Consider the following 20686-nt stretch of genomic DNA (forward strand, 5'->3'; position numbering starts at 1 on the left):
TGACTTTTAAATACCCTTCCCCACCCTCAGTAGTTCAGGATGTGATGTTTATTTACCATTCCAACAATCATTAAGCACAGACCTAAACTAGATAAGAAAAGGCTATTATGTGTTTTGCCTATGCAATTTACTTCTTCCCAGAAGATTTAGGGAAAAATGTTTCCAAAAAACCTACTAGGTAGAGACTTTCTGATTAAATTCCAGGCCCCCATTTCCTTCTTATTTTTATGTTGACTGGGAAATAAATCTTCCTTGGAGAGCTATGCAAAATCTCCTTGGATTATACACGCAATATTTTAATTTATTAGCTCTTCTTTATCCCTGATATTCCCAATCACTGAAACTCTCAAACCTGTTTGTTAAACTATCCACAGCAAGAATGTTTCCAGAGTGACCTAAAATTCTAAAAAGTTTTTAAACAAAAATTTCAATTTAATTTTATTACATATCTTGAATTAACTAATTAATAAAGGCCAGTTAGTGGTCAATCTTACTGTACATTTTTCTAATACAAGCAGGCTGCATTCCAGTGTAACCAAAGGCCAGAAGATCTGGTGAGAAATTAAATCTAAAACCCACTCACAGAATTCCTCATGAAAAGTCTCAACATTATTTCTAAGGGAATTAATTCCTGGAAAACAAGACTTCCAGAGCAAAAAACAAAGCCAAACAAAGTTTACAAGTGAATAATCTCACAGATGAACTCAATATCTTCCTGCTTTATGAATACTCAGTAAAATACTAATACATTATTGGCTGTAAGGAGGGTGGGGGGCGCAGGGTGAAGACAGGTTTAAAAGGACAATAAATAAGAGAATCTACAAGTGGGCAGATACAAAAGCAAAACACCCTTCCCTAGTGTCTCCTCTTCCTTATTTAGCATGTAGAAAGATGACTGGTGAATGAATGCTCTCTCCTAAATGTGCAGTATTTCAGACGGCCTGGTTAACTAAATCGGATGCCAAATCAGATACCAAAAGAGGCCAGGCTTTTATATCTGAACATTATATTGCAAATTTTTCTAGTATATCCTGTTTTGTAAATAAGGGTCAGGAAATTGGTCTTCTGTTTTTTTCTAATATCCTCACAATATAGAAAATTTACTTTTGCAAAAAAACAAAGAACATAAAACTCTAGTGAAATAATGCATCTCTTTCAGACCAATACAATGACAATCAGTACCTATTGTTTAAATATAATAATGCTATTTATCTGTAATCATATAATGCCTCTTCTAATTCAATAATATTACTCTCATCTTGCTGGTGCTAATCAATCAGTAAAAAGGCTCCTAAATACTGTCTTTCCACTGTATGAAAAGATTAAACATCAAAGACCTGATTTTGTGATCTTTCCTCAGATGATATTTTCAAACATTTGTTTCAATTATTTTTAATTTTGAGTCAAATCTCAGTCAAACCAATCATCAGAGTTATAGTTACATTACAGATTGGTCTGAATACTGGTACACAGTTTACTTGGATATTGGTTGGATGTGAGGAGCAACTCACACACACACACACATACACCAACTTCTCAGAGCAGAGTAAAATTTATGCTACAGTTCACAAATCACATCATCTGTCTCAGACACAGAACATCAGATTTCTGATCATCTCTACAAAAATCTCTAACATGAGTATTAGAAATGCGTGATGATTAACAAAATAGAAAACACTTACATGTATAGCCAATGTAAACGGTCAGCTATATAAACTGTTTACAGGGCAAAAGAACACTTGTTTAATTCCCCTTTTGACAACCATATGACCAAAATGAGGATCTGTAAAAAGAGCTATACCTCCTGGAAGAGAAAAGCAAATACAGGTCTTTTTGAGCTAAATAAATACTATCCCTCTGTCATTAACATGAACAGAACTAACAGATCATACAAAGCTTCTAAAGGCAATCACTAAATACCTTTCAACAAAACAGAACTACAACTAGTGAGAATATGTAAAACCTGAAACAAACTGCATGTTTCTTTTGATCATGAACTCACTATGACAAAGCAGTTTTCTTTGAAAAATTAAAGTGGGGAGTCCCCCTACCTAGTAATTCCCGCATCTCTTGGCTGTCCATTTCTTTCCCCACAGGAACTGCAGTTTGTCACTTTTCATTTACCAATTGAAATAACATGGTAAGAGAATCATTAACCATGTTGCAACTTGGTAATTTTCCTGCAGATGGCTCTATAATCACAGCACTGCCTAATGACGTCTGTGAGGGTAAAAAAAAAAAAAAAATTGAGGAGAGTACCCTGGTTTAAAAATTCTTTAATAAACCAGCACTTCTGAAGCACTTTAAAGACTGGGACAGGGTACTGCAGCACTACTGACTTGTCAGGAACAACAAAATAAAACTAGGAGCAAATAAAATTATTGTTTTAAACCATGAACAGTTTGATCTTGGATCTAGTTAGCTCTCCATTAAGGAGAGCTACCTCTTTTTTTTTTTTTTTGGTTTCTTCTTCGACCTGTGTAATTTTTTTCTTCTGAGCAGGAATGCACCAGTTCCTTTCAATTTATGAGAAATGGAACAGTCCCATGATAGTCTAGTCTAGTCTATTTTAAATTTATTTTTAAAGAGACCAGAAGTAACATCTGCATCTTAGCCCAGAGCCATTTCAAGAATCTGCAACTGGAAACTTTAAGTAACTTATACATTAAGTTATTTCTGGCCCCTAATCTCTGTTTTATTCCAATAAAAATTCTTGCTAGTGGTAGTAATTTTTTAATACTTCATACCTCTAATTAGTTAAGTACTGAGAATCCACCAAATCACTCTGCCTCATATATTGAATGATTAAGTAGAGTTCATTTTGGCTATACTGACTGGAAGAAATCATGCAGACTGTGAATTTATGAAAAGATCTATCCTAAAAATAACAATTTCTTACCACTAAATTCTGGTGACCATTCTCAACAAAAACCAAACAATATTTTAGTTTGAAAATACATCTGAGGAGGGTATAATCAACAGGGGAGGAGATGGGAGATGGTGTCAGTTCAAAGCAAAATGAATTAAAAGTTTCAGTAATGCTTAGTATGCTTCACTGGTAAAGGCAATACACCACCCCAACAAGTGGCCCTTACCAGAAAGATTGAGAACCAGTCACAAAATTCTGAAAGAAAAAAATGCATTAAGCTACTTGTTCTATATATCTTTATCACAAGTACTTACAGAAGGGCAGAATAATTCTCCCTATTGTTTATTAGTCCTCTGTAACATGAGATAGGCTGCTCAGGTTCCAGATACTGAGTCATACCATATGATGAAAAAGAGCACTGGACTGGGAGTCAGAAGACAGGGACTTAGGTTTTAGCTCTGCCTCTGAGGAGGCATGAGAGCATAGGCGAGGTCACTGAATTTCTCTAAGTTTCCATTTCTGGAAAACACAGGCATTAAACTAGGCCAAAGATTTCCTAGCCATTTCACCACCAATAAAACCTTTTATTATCTACTCCACCCCAAAGCACTGAATTCTTATTTTGAAAGATCTTTTTCTCCCAAAATTTTTTATTGAGTTATAATAAATATTTTTACCTGTTAAAAAAAAAAAACAACATGCAACTTCCATTCAGAACTTCTGATTAAAACGAAGCATTGCAATGCTGGGCTGAAAGAATTTTAGTGAAAGGAATCTGATGTTTTCAACAGCATGGATAATTTATTTCAGTAAGTCACACAATTAGTTAGGTTTTTGAAAGATTTACATCTTCTATTATTAACTTTGAAAACTCAGATTAAGACTCACTGGAACAGATGATACCTAATGTTAACACACCAATTTTAAATTGTATTTTTATAATCATACCTTTGAGTGGCACAGTTAAAAGCCTACAGTCTCACATAAAATGAAAGGCTGATCAGGAAGGGAATCAAAAAACATAATTATAACTTCTCAATTCTAATCTAAGAATCAAAATGCTTTTTGTTTTCTAACAACATTTATACACTTGCAAAGAAATTATCTTTACAAGGGGTTTATATATTCCATTGTCTAATAATATTTTCATTTAAAACTAACATCTTTTTAAACAGCTCTATAGTGTCTAGGAAAAACTGTAAAAACGAAACAAAACAATTAAGAAGAGCTGACATCTTACCAACAGGTAACAACTCCTACCTAATTCTGTCATCTAATCAGCTCAATACAATTTTGATTTCTTAATAATGTGCAGTTTAACCTACAGGTCAGACATTTTATGTTTACTACAGCATCACCATGAAAATTAAAGATTTTTGGCCATATTCTTCAAATAAACATGTAAGCCTCTACAGAGATGGCTTTGTTATAATTTCATCAAGCAACAAAGAGTTAAGGAGTCAATCTTTAACTCAAGAGAACCTATCTTAACTAAGCAGGCTGTGGCCTCTGCACTCTTCTGTAATGAAGAACTTGGGCCTGTTGTTTGCTTCTTTGTGCCTTTTGGCTGGAGAACATTGTAGATCATAACAGAGACTGTTCTGTGGATTATAAACAAAGGTGGCTGTAATGAATACGCAAGGTGGACAGTTTACAGGGTATAACAGGAGAATAGAGAGTGAAAAGCAGGTAGAGGGACCGCAGTGCCTTCACAGCTGTGTGATCTTGAGGAACACTGGACTGCTCTAACACTGATTATTTCAACTGAAATGACTGATTGATATAGACTAGGTCTAAGTAAATGGGAAGAATTTCAGTGATCTTTGCCACAGAAAAGACTTCCACCTTTCTGATGAAAAACTGGAGCTTTTTCTTCCACCACTCCTTGAAAAGCTTTTACAAAGTCTAAGTATGTTAAACATTTCATAGTATATAGCTAAAATATATCCAGTTCTTCTGAAGGATATGTTAATTTCAGATTTTCCAGTATGTTGTTTATACCTCCTAAGTCAAATGAGTATGATCCAGGAAGAAAGAACTATGGCTGTCATCTGAGTTTGTTTATTTATTCAACAAATATTCACTGAGCATCTAGTATGTACCTAGGAGTTGCTGAGAAAGCAATAAACAACATAAGTATTCTGATAAAGCAATAAATAATGTAAGTACCAAGATTCTCCTGGGTGAAACAGATAAAGAATAAACAAACTATACTACATCTCATGGACAGAGGAGCCTGGTGGGCTGCAGTCCATGAGGTTGCAAAGAGTCGGGCACGACTGAGCAACTAACACTCAGTACATCCTATGGCAGTAAATGTTTCAGAGAAAAACACAGCAGGAAAGGAAAGAGGGGAGTATGGGGCATGTTGCCATTTTATATAACATGGTCAGGAAAGATTCTCCACTGATAAACTGACAGGTGATCAAAGAGAAAAATATTAAGGAAACTAGCTATATAGGTACTAAGGGTGGGAAGGCTAGAGGGATAAATTAGTTGAAGATGAAGGCTGGGGGGTAGCAGGGAACAGATAACAAGGGTCTTGAAAACCATTTTAAGGACTTTGGTTTTACAGTGATAAGAGATGCTACTGGACAGTTTTGAGCAGAAGGGTATCATCTGACTTAAACGTTAAAAGGATTGGCCTATGTTAAAAAAAATGATTTAAGGAAAACTGGGAGGTCAATTGGGAAGTGCATGTGTGCTTGCTCAGTTGCGTCTGACTCTGTGACCCCATGGACTGTAGCTTGCCAGGTTCCTCTGTCCATGGAATTTTCTTTTGCCTCTCTCCAGGTAAGAATACTGGAGTGGGTTTCCATTTCTTCCTCCAGGGGATCTTCCCAACCCAAGGATCAAACACAGGTCTCCTGCATCTCCTACACTGGCAGGTAAATTCTTCACCACTGAGCTACCTGGGAAGCCCCAGTTGGGAAGATGCTTCCTTAATTCAGCAGAGAGATAAAAGTGATTTGGATAATGAAGATAGCAACAGGTGGTAAGAAATGATCATTCTTGAAGCTAATTTTAGTATGGGAAAATAACAACTGTTTTACTTTTATATCAATGAAACTGTAACTTTCTTCCCTTTAAAGAAAGGTTTCCTGTATTACAGTTTTCCATAGTGATCTGCCCTATGAAGATCATGATCATGCATTGTTAATTACATCAGTCCTTGCACACTGCAGAGTTAATAGCTGAATTACTGGTAATTTACCATTTGGAGCACAAATCTATTCCTATTATTGTGTGTAACTAGGAGTACTGCACAACTGAGGGAAAGTAAAAGTGAAAGTCGCTCACTCTGACTCTTTGCAACCCCGTGGACTATACAGTCCATGAAATTCTCCAGACCAGAATACTGGAGTGGGTAGCCTTTCCCTTCTCCAGGGGATCTTCCCAACCCAGGGATCAAGCCCAGGGATCAAGCCCAGGTCTCCTGCATTGCAGGTAGATCCTTTACCAGCTGAGCCACAAGGGAAGCCCAAGAATACTGGAGTGGGTAGCTTTATCCCTTCTCCAGGGGATCTTCCCAACTCAGGAAGTGAAACGGGGTCTCCGGCTTTGTAGGCGGATTCTTTACCAACTGAGCTATGGGGACGCCCTAACTGAGGGGAAAAAATAGGACAAATAGTTCAGTATTTTCTACCAAAAAAGCAAGTTAACTTATTTTTGATGATCTGAACAGTCAGAGTAGGAGGAAGCTGAAAGGTACAGCTTGGAGCAGAAAGTCATTAACAGATGATGTTTCCTGTTATAGATAACATAAAATAATTGCTTCACAGTATTTATTTTTATCCTCTTAATTTAATTCAAAAAGCATGTCCTGGATACTCCACTACATTTCCAGAGGGTAGTAATTTCTTAAATGAAATAAATTTTAAACTTAGCTTATTTCCAAAGGTCAAGGTTATCTTTGACTATAAGCATCTTGAAGACAGAGTATGAGGTCCATGGTTTATTGTTACTTAAATATCTAAAGCCTAGAAGAATTTTTAATTCACAATAAGCACTCTATAGTCACTAACTTTAATAGAATGAATTCACCTGAATGAATGAATTTGCATGCATTAAACCTCAGTGGAGATTTATTAAACACATTCCACGCTAGTAGCAATGAATTTCTAATTCTCATTCAAATGACTGATTTTTAAAATTTACAAGTATCTTTTGGTGATGTTGAAAAGATATTGATAGCTTGACTTCAAATAATGTCAATATAATGACATTTAAAAAATTATCAAGTTCAAGTCAGAAAAACTTGAGCTTTATTCAGTTCACTACAGTTGCTCAGTTGTGTCCGACTCTTTGCGACCCCATGGACTGAAGCACACCAGGCTTCCCTGTCCATCACCAACTCCCGGAGATTGCTCAAACTCATGTCCATCAAGTCAGTGATGCCATCCAACCATCTCATCCTCTGTGGTCCCCTTCTCCTCCTGCCTTAAGTTTTATTACTTATTAAGTATTATTTCTTATTAACACTAGCCATCAAAAAACTAAAAAACAAAATAAGAACCATAAATATTCACTTAAATTTATAGAAGTTAACAACAAAAAAGTTACGTTTTCTAGTCATCTGAGTAAAGATTCTCAAGTTCTGAATGTAACTTTTATGTTTAGAGAGAGACATATCACGTTTGAATGCAATCTGTTTCACAAGCACACGTGGGTTAAAACTGATTCTCAAACTACCAGGAACTTACTTTTTAGCTTTGGGTTCTATGAGGAAGTTGAACCAGGATAGAAAATATGGTGACTGGGGACATGTATATGTTAAGTTCAAGGAAAAAATTACAGTAGAGTTGCTTATATCAAACTTAAATTACTTTTTGAACTCAACTGCTTCAAATAAATATTTAATAATATATCTCTACATGGACTTATTTTTGATGCCATAAACTATTCTGTATATTATCACCTAAAATGACATTTAAGTTCTAGAAAAATTATGACATCATAGCACCTACTTTATATATGAAGTTCCTTCAACTATCCTAGTCAGGTACATTTTAGGGCAGCTAACTGTCCTGGAAAGTCTGTATGTGCCCAGGAACTTAAGCAAATGATGAAGGGACTAATGAGTATCAAGTAATGGATCTAAAAGCAAACAAACAAAAAACATGGTACATGTCTAAAAAATAGTTAATTTTATTTATTTTGTTTCTCTTTGGGTCTGCTTTTCATAGGAAGTAGATTTATGAAGGTAAGAATATATCTACTCTAGACATATACTTAACTTATGTTCTTTAAGTCTAACGCAGGGGTTCACAAATCATTCAGTTCAGTTCAGTCGCTCAGTCGTGTCCGACTCTTTGCCACCCCATGAATCACAGCATGCCAGGCCTCCCTGTCCATCACCAACTCCTGGAGTTTACTCAAACTCATGCCCATCGATAGTTGTGGCCAAATATGGTTCACCACCTGATTTTATAAGTTGTTTTACTTTCTAAATTTTGGTTGTGCAAATTTTCCAGAAACGACTTCTAGAACCAAATTATTTTTGAAAATTAATAAAATATTGCCATATTACAGATATATTGGGTCATTCAGTTCAGTTCAGTCACTTAGTCATGTCCGATTCTCTGTGACCCCATGGACTGCAGCACACCAGGCTTCCCTGTCCATCACCAACTCCCGGAGCTTGCTCAAACTCATGTCCATAGAGTCAATGATGCCATCCAACCATCTCATCCTCTGTCATCCCCTTCTCCTATACTGGTTTATATATTAAATTAAACGTAGGTAATTAAAAAATTTAAAAAAACCCCAAAACTTTGAAACGCTAACCCTTTAAAATTTGTTTAGGGACTTTCCTGAAGTCCAGTGGTTAAGAATTTGCCTTCCAGTGGGGGGGAATGTGGATTCAATCCCTGATTGGGGAACCAAGATCCCACATGTCTTGAGGTAACTAAGCCTGGACTCTGCAATTAAAGAGGTACCCACATTAAAAAAAAAAAAAAAAGAGGTGCCCACATTGTCCAAGTGAAGACTCAGCACAGTCAAAATTTTTAAAAATATTATTTCATTTAAAATTTGTTCAATGAATACAAACACAGGGGCGGCGTGGGTCAGGGGTGGGGGTGGAGAATAAGAAACCATCCTGGAGCTAGAAGTGTTTTTAAAATTCTTAGAAGTCTAACTATGAACTTATCTATACAGTATACATTACATTCCTTGAAATTATTAAAAAAAATTTTTATTCACTTATTTTGCTGTGTTGGGTCTTCGATGCTTTGTATGGGCTTTACCGGGGTGGCTTCTCTTGTTGCAGAGCACAGGCTCTAAACACGCAAGTGTCAGCTGTTGTGGCATACAGGCTCAGTAGTTGTGGCTCATGGGTTCTAGTCGTGTGGGCAATTGACTCAATAGTTATGGTGCAGGGGCCAGCTGCTCCTCAACATGTGGAATCTTCCCAGACCAGGGGTCAAACCCTTATCCTCTGCATGGGCAGGTAGATCCCTGTTAACTGCACCACCAGGGAAGTCCTACAGTCCTTGAAATTATTATAGGAGTACAGTAAATGACTTTTCAAACTAAAATCATCACTAGTTAAACAAAGGGCACATTAGTGATGGCAAATTTCATGTCACCAAATTACTTAGGATGTAAATATCTTCCCTAACTTAGAATAAAATCTAGAGCCCTAAACATCCCCAGTGGTAAAATTTGGAGCTTCTTAATTTATACCTTCTTTCCTATACTTGAAGAAATAACCCTCCATTTTATTAGATAAAAAACAAGACCAAAAAAACTTTATGGTCTTACTGATGTTGAATGACACATCAGTGGGCTTGAAAATCTCAACGCATTTATAGAATTCAACCACATATCCTTTGTGGGCTTCCCTGGTGGCTCAGACGGTAAAGAAGCTGCCTGCAATACAGGAGACCCAGGTTCGAACCCTGGGTCGGGAAGATCCCTTGGAGAAGGAAATGGCAATTCACTACAGGATTCTTGCCTGGAAAATCCCATGGACAGAGGAGCCTGGAGGATTCCAGTTCACAGGGTCACAAAGAGTCAGACACGACTGAGCAACTAATACTTTACACTTTAAAAGCCATACAAATCTCTCTCTCTCACATACACACATTGGGTCCTATCTTACATCTGGTTTGTAAAGTCTCAAAGATCTAAAATACAGCAGCTGAGGAGTTCAATAAATTGCAAAAGCTGGTGAAATTCAGCATGTTCTTTCCTCTTTACAAAGAAAGGTCAGAAAATAACCATCACATCAGTACAAACATCAAATATGGGCTGGCTTGTCACAAAAACGAACATCTTGGAAATATGGATTAAAAGCCCGTTATCTACACTGATACAAGTCTGACACTGTTCTGAACAGTAGTTACTGTCAGTATAAACAGTGGCTATTTCTTCTCACTAATGTATGAAGAAAATCTTTCATTCAATGACTAAACTGAGTATAAGTTTGGAATGGACTATAGAACCATTCCTTTTAGATACTAAGATTTTTCTGCTAGAAGGACCTATGAGGTCACAGAATCAGCCACTTGAAAAATTTTATATAGAGGTAGACTTCAAATAGAGACAGATTATCTAACAGTCTGAAATAACACTCTTAAGTACCTAGTTGTGTATCTTGCAGGATTGTCAGCTAAATGAGCTAAGCAAACAGCCATTCCAACTTGTGTCCAGAAACTTGAGTGTTCACTTTATGAAGTTCAGCTGAAGCTGGTGCTGCCTGTAAATACTATTTATTCTAGAATCACTAGGATTCTTGCTAGTTGGGACTCAACCAACTGTCCATAAAAAGTTACTCTAGCTTCCTAGTGACTTCCAGAGAACATTCTCTTTGAAAGTATAGTATTTGCTGCTCATCTCACTATTCTTGTGGATAAACTGGAGGTAACAATATCTCCAGAGTTCTCTAACGCTTGATTTTTTCTTACTGGTTCAGATAACCACCAATCTTTTAAGTGGTGATTTTCTAAGTTATTAATTTCTATCAGCTCCAGAGAGTTATATTTGTTCTCTTTCCTATTCAAAAATCCTCACTTTAGCCACTCTCAGAATTTAATAGCCTGACTTTATATATTTAATGTTTTTACTAATTATATTTAGGATGTACATGAGAATGCTAGATCTTTAGACATGTTTAGTGGTCTCTGTGATTTAGAAACAACTCAAAACATCTCCAGTTCATCTCCAGGGGTGTCCCTAAAATAGAAAATTCAGTATTAAAAATGACAAAATATCCACATTAATTTAAAAAAGCCATTCCTAACAATTAATTCCCACAAAAGTTTGGGAGAAAGGAAGGTATCATTTCCTAAACTACATTCAATGACCAATCCAAAAGTTATAGAACTCTATACCTGTCTACAGCAAAGCAAGAAAAAGTGGTGTGTAAGTTACTTTGATTTATCTAAGAAACAATAAAGTTTCTTACGGGTGAAGTATCAGAAAAATTTTTTTTCATAATGGCAGGGGAGGTAAAATACACTTTGGAGTTTAACTCTCAAAAAAATCAAAGCAAAGAAATTATTTGATAAACTGTTATACCTTTTGTTGAATAATATATACATACTTACAGACAGAGGACAAAGACTAGCCTGTTTGACCAAGAAACAAATAGTCATCAGTCTATGCATGGGACTCTAAACCAGGAAGAAATGCAGTATTTCCTGCCAAATCAGTAAACAAGGATGTCACAGACATTGAAGTCCTAAAAATCTCTACCAAATAAAAAATAATTCTTAAATTTTAGGTTTTGACTACTTTTTAAGTCAACACCAGTTACACTGAAAATGAATTAAGATTTGTCATTTTGATGCAGGGCATGACAAGTTGTTCAAAAGATGTTTTCAAATGCTATTGAACAAGATCACAATTTCGGTCTAAAGGCATTCTGAAATTTGACTAGGTGTTTACTTCCTGGTGATAAAAATCTGCAAAGTGTATCAAGTCTTTCTTATTTCAGGATTCTGCATTTTCTTTCTTTTTTTTTTTTGATTCTGCATTTTCTGTAGCATATTAAAAAAAAAAAAAGGATCTCTGTTTGGAAATACTAACATCAAGTCAAGAAATAAAGAACAAATAAAGTTCCCTCCATCTGAAAAATGCTTCAGAGGACCATAAAGATGTTCAACCAATGATAGGGTAAAGGGAAGAAGAAAGTACAGACTCTTGATACTTCAGAAAACAAAAAGTAATTAGCATGAATTCTAAGCAGGAATTGATTCAACAAATTTCCCCTCTTTTTAAGGGTTTCTTTTCTGAAAATAAATGCTTTCTTAACAACAGCAGCTACAATTTACTACTTACAATGTTCCAAGTACATACATTATGTTTTTTAAAATAATCATAATATTTATGTTTTCAAACTTTTCCTTGCTTTTCAACAAAGTATGGTATGGGAATGCCCTGGAGGTCCACTGGTTAGGACTCTCACTTCTGAAGGTTCAATCCCTGGTGGGGGAACTAAAATCCCATGACGCAGTCAAAAAAAAAAGGGGGGGTGGGTAACATGAAATGGTAAAAATTCCTTTAAACTTCAGGCTGTAGTGGTAGGAACTAGGAAAAAAAAAGGAACATTTACTGAGTATCTATTATATACCAGGCACACGTTAGGCACATAATGCCCATGTACTAACATTTGAGATAAGCATTACTATCTCCTTTCACAAACAGAAACTTGGTGTTCAGGGAACTTAAAAGCATTCTCTAAGACTACAAAAAAAAAAGCAGCTGAGGCCAGACAAAACCCATCTGCCTGACGAGGAAGTATGTGCTAGTTTTCTGTAACATCCTTTCAGATGGTGGTAGGTCTTTAAATAAGAAAGCAATGAATAAGTTTGCTCAAGAAAAACATAACTGACAGAATAAACTTTTAAATTTAATATACCAAGGCATATTATGAGTATGCCAAAATACACAATATGCTTTAACATTCAAATTAAAAAGAAAATGGTCTTTGATATTGTTAGGTTGTAATTTTTGGCTGTATGTGTAATCTTGGACAAGTTAATATCTGAGTCTCAATTTCCTCATTTGTTAAGAAGAGGATATTAGTTGTATATTTGTGTGATGAAGTTAAAGATTAAGATGATAAGATAATGGTTAGCACAGAACCCCACACATGTAAGATACGTGTTATTCTAACAAAGTGATATTGAGACTGTAAAGGAGGGTAACAAATACAATGCAAATGTTTCAACTTTGCCCACAAATTACTAGGAAACAAACCACAATTGCCTTCAATCCCTATCCAGTGTTTCAAAATTTCCTCAAATGTTTTATTTCAGTAAAGATCTGATACAGATGAAAAACAGCTTGTGTACATACAAAGAACAAAGACTAAAGTTAGTGGTTGGAGGAGGAAAGGGGAGGTTGAGGAGCCCTAAAAAGGAAGGATGACATCCTGCTAAGTCAAAGCACACTCATGCCTTCAGAAAATCTCCCAGATAATCTTAACAACTACAAATGCCTCCTATTATCTATTGGCCAGGAGGCTTTAGGCTTTTATCCAAGCTAGACTACCATGACAATTTATCCCTTTTCATATCTGAGTTGGTCTTGTGTATTCCTCAATTGTCTCTAGATGGGAGAGTGGGCCTGCCTTATAGGAAATGCATGAAGGCTGTATTGGGTATAGAACTCAGTTAAGGCTGTACTTCTAGATGTGGCTTCAGAATGTGTTTATTTTTTTCACATGTCTATGCTTTTTATCTGTATCAACTGCTGCTAATCTTGTCAGAGTTCAAACATCAACTCCTGATGTCATTAGTACTTCCCAAGGCAGGGTTAACTACTTACTGTTTCCAGAGTACTTGGTACACACTTTTACTTGCCTCACTGAAATATATACAACTAATTCACTAAATGCTTGTTTGTCACACTAGTTCCCTGCAGGCAATGATCAAATTCAATTTCCAGGTATCGCTCTATAGTTGCTGCTACAAAAGTTCACTTTGTTCAATATTTCAACCTGTCTAGAGAAACAAGTGGAAAACTTAACATGTTTAATTTAAGAACACCATTTTTTCACTGGTAAGAAGAAAACTATGCCCATTATGCCTTTTGGTTATGTACTGAGCATATTAATTTTAAAATCCTAAGAATGTAACACTTTAGACCTGAAAGGAACTTAGTCCAAACTTCTCAAGGGCTAACTGACAAGTCCAGGGTCATACAACCAATCAATAACTCAGACAGCAGATCTGAACATACTGTTTTCTTAACCTCACTGACCATACTGCTTTAATAAGGTCAATACACTGCTACCAGACTTTTATCCACAGACAGAAATTATCATTCAGTTGTTCTGCAAAGAGGAACAGAAGAGCTAAGGTTTGTAACTATGATACTTAAATATGTAGCATGGCTTACAAAAAGAAAAGGCCTCTAGTCAACAATCTGTGGTCAAATTATGTAGTTATCCAAGTTTGGCATGTTAAGTAACCCTGCCTTTTTTTTCCAGAGCTGTGTAAGCGATGCAGTACTAACCTAGCTCTTCTATTTTCTTTGGTAAAGGTAACATGCATTTTACAGATGACTAAAGACTGACTGGACCAGCAGCAAACTGTAACATCTGAAATATTATGGTGAAGTTTCTAGTTTGGGAAGTAAGATCTACAAATGACCATGAAATAAAATACACATAGTCCGTTTTCATTTTTATACCCATTTTTGAACAATACACATTGTAAAAGGCCTATGAAATAAATATATTCAGTAAAAGCATCCAAAAAGAAAACCGGTATTTTTAATTCCCTTTGTTTTAGACAATAAAAAGGTAAGTAGTGTAGCCATAAGTGTTCTCAGTTTGTTATTTTAGTATCATTTATCAAAGTACTAGTTTTTAGTTTAAAAAAATTCTTTTTTTAAAACTTGAGATTTCAACATAGCATTTAATCTAAAATATATTTTCAATTAAAATGCATTTATTATTTATATATTCTTAATAACTTTTAATATGTTTGAAAAACTATTTTCAGCATGGTTTCAAAGCAGTATGATCATGTTCAATGCTGATGTTAAGTAAGAATTGAAAATAATAATTTCTAATCTTTTTTATAGAAACATATCTAATAAATCCTAAATAAAGCAGCTAGTAATACAATATATAAAAGTGGGCTTGACTTGTGAAATTGCCTAGAGGTTCTCAAAGAAATCAAAATTTCATCAAAATACATTCACTTTCTCTCTCATCTTTAAGACCTGAGACAATATAGAGAACTACCTCCAGGTAGTGAATACAGTTATTATTAGGACATAAAGAACACTGGTGACCTCCTCTATTCTCTTTCCAGGCTGCTCTGTCCTTTTTGCCCTTTCGTTTTCAAAATGAAAGAACTATGAAACAGCAAAAAGATAATGTTTCTTAAAATATTATAAGGCAAAGAAATGAGATGAATTTCTCATCTATTAATTTGTTATTTTTTAAAACCTGTATAGTTCTACCAAATATTAATATGTAATTTAACTTGTTACTCTTATAGAATTATAGTAACAAATCACCAGAAAGATTGCACACTTCCATGTTTTAGCAGTTCTGTCAGATTTAAATATGACTTCTGTTAATCTAGCAGAAATCATGTTCTACTGTGGAACCACCTACCCCTGCAAAGCACACAACTGTTAAAATGTAAATTGCCCAACTATTTTTAGCTGTTGCTGAAAAAAAAAAATCCTGTCTTCGGGAATAATGATTTGAGGCATTGTGTTCATTTTGTTTATCAAGCAGCTATTCAGCCTCTAGTGGGTCCAAGTGCTTATGCAAGCAAAAGCTTTTAAGAATGCTTGCAGCTGCAATCCAACCTTCCAGGTAGGCTGCAGGTTCAGAGCACAGCTGCCCTAGGCTGCATAAAACTCAGATCCATCTGGAAGTGAATTTCAAAGAGGATTTCAAATTTGAGTTTTCATGTATCATACAGAAGAGAAGGCAGGGGAAGAACATAGGAAAGAAGGAAGGCAAACAACCAAAAAGATGATATCTCTACTTCAGCCTTAATAAAAAATAAAAAGCTCAGACCCATGCTGCTCCTTCTAGATTACTATTTGCCAAGCCGGATATTCCATTCAGTGTATACTTGGATGAGCTGTGACTCACCCAGCAGCACCTGCGCCCATGTGCTAAGTACTGCCAAATAAAAGGCCAACATCTATTTACACAACAAAGAGATGTACCCTACAAGGCATGCGGCCTCAATCCAAAAGCCCCACTCCCCATTTGTTCTTTGCAAAGGGAGAGGAAGAAACTCTCCCCTTCTCACACCAGGGATTTTTAAATTGTAGGTGGATTTATGATGTAGGTTCATTTACAAATACTTTTACTCTTTAAGAGAATAAAGTATATTTAACAGCGCAAACATCCTACAGCATCAGATTATCATGGCCATTAATGATTGTTCACCAAACCTTTCCAACCTCTTTATTCTCATGAAGCTCTTTATTCTCAAAGGATACATTTTTGAGCAAAGAGGGATCAACAAACTAGTTGCTCGAAAGCTTTCCTGATGCTAGTCTGAAGTTAGGAAAGGCTTAATGAAGGCTTTAAAATCCACAAGAGATTCACAATGAACATCTGACTTGGTGATTTATGCATATTAATAACCTCAGTCCTACTGAGGCAAGCTGAGCCGAACATGTCCCTCGAATCCTAATGTCTTTAGCTCCATTGGGATTATTACAAATGTAAATTTCTAAGATTCTCAGCTATTAATCTCTGTCTGTCTTCCTGTTCAGCAACATAATGACTAATTAAACATCAAAAGACCTGTACAGGAGATCTTCTTTGACAGCTACCGGCCTAGTCCTCTTCCCAAGAGGGGAATTCAAATGACAGGGACACCGAGTAAAAGCATATGAGTAAGCTACAAATCACTGCAGAGAAATCTAAAAACCTAACACTGAGTTCAGATTTAACTCAATCAATGATTCTGTGAAGCAGAGAGCAATTACTATGTGAAGTATGCCTACTGACACCAACTGAATGTATCCTGATCGTCTGCAGATACTGAATACCTGAAATTAATTTGCTTACCACAAAGTAAAAAAAAAAAAAAAAGAAGTGGTACTTACAGAAGAAGGCAAACCAGGAGGCACCTTTCTGACTTTCTTTGCTTGCAAAGGATCTGTACATGGGAAACAGTATATTTCATCAGTATTTATTTTAGAAAAGTTCAGACTTCAAATGAGTGGGAAAGAATCTCCCTCCTAGTTACCTTCCTCGTTTTCCAGGATTTAGGAATAAGTAAGGGAATACAGGGACAGGGGCTCCATTCTTCCTAACCAGTTCTAGTGTAAAACATGTACTCCTAATGAAGTGATGTACTCTGAAAATACATATCCTGTAAGTCTGGGAAGACGACAGCAAACAAAGTAAAACAAGAGAGAAAATAACAAACCAATAAGCATGTTTAAGAAAAGGGAATAATATTTCTTAAGTACCTATTATGTACAGGCTTCATACTAGGCACTTTACATCATTTATCTCAGTTTCATCTGCAGATGGGCATTTGGTGCAACAGGTCAGTTTAATAATATGATTCCTTAAGAGAGACACAAATCTAATGTTCATATCACACTGAGAATTAGGTTTAAAAGCATATTAAATAGACTTAAAGCTAATGCCATGCTACAAACTATGTTAAAAATTTGAAATATTTAATAACTGAAAAGTTAAGGTTATACTAATATCTGAGATATGTTACATAAACAATTAAACACAAGCATTGTCATATATGATACATCCTGTAAGTATTCCAGAAGAATATTTCCTGTAACAATATGTGGTTAAAACAGAAACTTCAGCACTAATTTCTATACAATTTATTCTTGGATGTTTATATTTATTTCCAAGAAACAATTAAAGTATATTTCTTTCTAAGATACATATTATTTACTAAAGGATAACATGAATATTTTCATATGCCTACCCAGTCTCATTGGAAAAGATCCTGATGCTGGGAGGGATTGGGGTCAGGAGGAGAAGGGGACGACAGAGAAGGAGATGGCTGGATGGCATCACCGACTCAATGGGCGTGAGTTTGAGTAAACTCTGGGAGTTGGTGATGGACAGGGAGGCCGGGTGTGCTGCGATTCATGGGGTCGCAAAGAGTCGGACACGACTAAGCGACTGAACTGACTGACCCAGTCTCACTTGGTATTTTAATTTTACTTATTTGTAAAATTTAATTTAATATTTGGTTTGTTTTATTGTAAAAAATGGTGTTAAATGCAGCCTTCCAATTATACACAAATAATGGATCAAATTCAGGATCTCTCAGATGGGTTCGCTATTAAGAAGAGAAAATACATAAGAAGGCTAACATTAATTACAATGTTTTAGAAAACTATAAAAGTTAGAATGGCAAAAATGCTATTTTTCTGGGTCATAAATAATATGACAGGAAAACATGCAATTGTTTACAAAAGAGTGAAATTCATTTAAATTTGGGCTGGGATTCTTTATAGTAAATATACCAGGAGGCTACAAAGCTAAAAAAGCAACTTCATAAGTAGTATGTGGAAAAATTATATACAATAAAGAGAGAGAAAAAACACTCATTAGCATCTGGTCCCTACCGAGAGGCCGCCTATATTTCCTTAAAATAAAAGTGCCAAAGATAAACAACATCTGGCACACACTATATTTATAAAACTCACCAGCAAAATTTTTGTTCTTTGGGAGGCTTTTTCTAAAACCCAACTCTTCACAACTAATACAGTATCCCTTGAGCAAAAGACACAGTCCATATATATAAAGAGAGTCAACTGAAGTGTTCCTATAAGTCTAAAGCCCATCACTCTACTTTGGGATAACTAGCAGTAGAATACATTGTTCTTTAGATTAGGTCAGTTTTTTCCCTGCCCTGGGAATGGAAATTCTTCTTTTATATTTTTAATCTAATCATCAGTTGCCATTATACAATTACATACATAAATGTTGGATTCAAAATCATGACTTTAGAATACAGAGTTCACTCTTAGGAGGTTTCAAAGTATAATAGTTAAGAGAGTAAGCTGATTGGATTCAAATTTAAGCTCCATCATATAGCAGCTGTATGAGCTTGGGTAAGTTACTTCTTTGAACTTCAGTTATCTACAATAACTTCCTGGAGCTGTTGCAATAAAGGGAATACAGAAAGATGCTCAGGGCAGTACCTAACAGAAAGTGACACAATAAATTTTAGCCATTATTATTAGGTTTATATTAAAATTTGTGGCAAAACTATTATCAATTGTTAAGTCAGTGTTTTGCAGAATGTTGATTTTCTAAAGCACCTAAATATCGTGAAAAGATGCTAAAATTGGTATAGATTATCTCTGAAATCCTTCCAGAGATTTTATGAATAACTGCAATACCAAGAAAGAGTATCTAAGACTGAGGAAATAACAATGAAGAGTGGAATAATAATTTACTAGATGGTATTTACACAGTAGATGAGTGGGCCTCCTCGAATATCAAGCTTTGGCTAAGTTGCTTACTTTCCTGCATATTGGTTCCTCATTTGTAACATGTGAAGTGAGTCGCTCAGTTGTGTCCACCTCTGTGACCCCATGGGCTATACAGTCCATGGGATTCTCCAGGCCAGAATACTGGAGTGGGTAGCCTTTCCCTTCTCCAGGGGATCTTCCCAACCCAGGGATTGAACCCAGGTGTCCCGTATTGCAGGCAGACTCTTTACCAGCTTAGCCACAAAGGAAGCCCATATAACATGAGGTTAATATTATAACTTACTAGAATTTTTATAAAGATACAATATGTATAACACTGTACCTGGCATAAAAGAGAGAATCCACAGTATCTAACATCATAATCAAAATAAAAATGAACATACAAGCTTTAATTTCTGGGAAGCTTGAGTTTTTATGAGATCAACTCCCTCCCCTCACCCCCAATATTCCAGGAGCTCATTTCCTCCCTGAACTTTTAGTAGTAGTATACTAATCTACATTAGTGCTTTTTGACACAGTGTGTGCTCACAAAGCATTCTAACAAGATACTTTTCTAGAGTGACATTGACACATCTAGAGTCAAAATAATGTTTTTACCCTGACTAACTGATTTGGTGGGAAACAAAAGTGGAGATGGAGAAAAGATACTATATCTTACCATTTCCTTAATAAGTATATTGCTCTAAATCACAGGGGCTTTCCCAACAGCACAAATAATCACATATAAGGAGAGGTGGGCACATTTAACTAGAGATCTCTATGACTAATATGAAAATCCATCACTGTGCCCTTTTATACCCTCAAGCATACTCTAGACTCAAAGGCGAGGAATATTTTACCAAATTTTGGGTTTGACAGAGGTGCCTGTGTGCTGAGTCGCTCCAGTCGTGTCTAACTTTTTGTGACACTGTGAACTGTAGCCTGCCAGGCTCCTTGTCCATGGGATTCTCCAGGGAAGAATAATAGAGTGGGTTGCCATGCTCTCTCCAGAAGATCTTCCTGATTGAGGGATTAAACCCATGTCTCTTATGTCTCCTGCACTGGCAGACAGATTCTTTACCACTAGTGCCACCTGGGAAGCCCCTGACAGAGGTAGATACACAAATTAGAAGCATAACAAGTATTTGTGGACCTATTTTCTTTCGGTCGACTATGTTTATTTTAGAGGTTGGCCTATCCTCAATATAAACATGCTTTACAGTTTCAATTTTCTCATATAAAGGATTCTTTGTAAGAATAATCCAAAATTCCCACATTTAAACATTGACTGGATATGGTATCAGAGTACACCTGAGGCTTGCTGTAAGCAGCAATATGAAACAGACTGGCCTGGTTAGGCTACACATAAGACACGAAGGAAGAAGTAACGAAAACGAGAGGTGTATGCTTTATAGT

General features: G+C 35.9%; 1 protein-coding gene across 6 annotated transcripts in view; it reads right to left on the reverse strand.

Moving 5' to 3' along the window:
* TCF12 (transcription factor 12) overlaps window positions 1-20686 on the reverse strand; it is a 390369-nt gene that overhangs the window by 67004 nt on the left and 302679 nt on the right. For all 6 annotated transcript variants that reach the window (XM_020906149.2, XM_020906151.2, XM_020906146.2 and 3 more), the window contains one exon: window positions 16913-16965. In XM_020906149.2, coding sequence (XP_020761808.1) covers window positions 16913-16965 — 53 coding nt within the window. The remainder of the gene's footprint in view (window positions 1-16912; window positions 16966-20686) is intronic.

The sequence above is a fragment of the Odocoileus virginianus genome, chromosome 6 (genome assembly GCF_023699985.2).
Source record: "Odocoileus virginianus isolate 20LAN1187 ecotype Illinois chromosome 6, Ovbor_1.2, whole genome shotgun sequence".
Classification (NCBI taxonomy): Eukaryota; Metazoa; Chordata; class Mammalia; order Artiodactyla; family Cervidae; genus Odocoileus; species Odocoileus virginianus.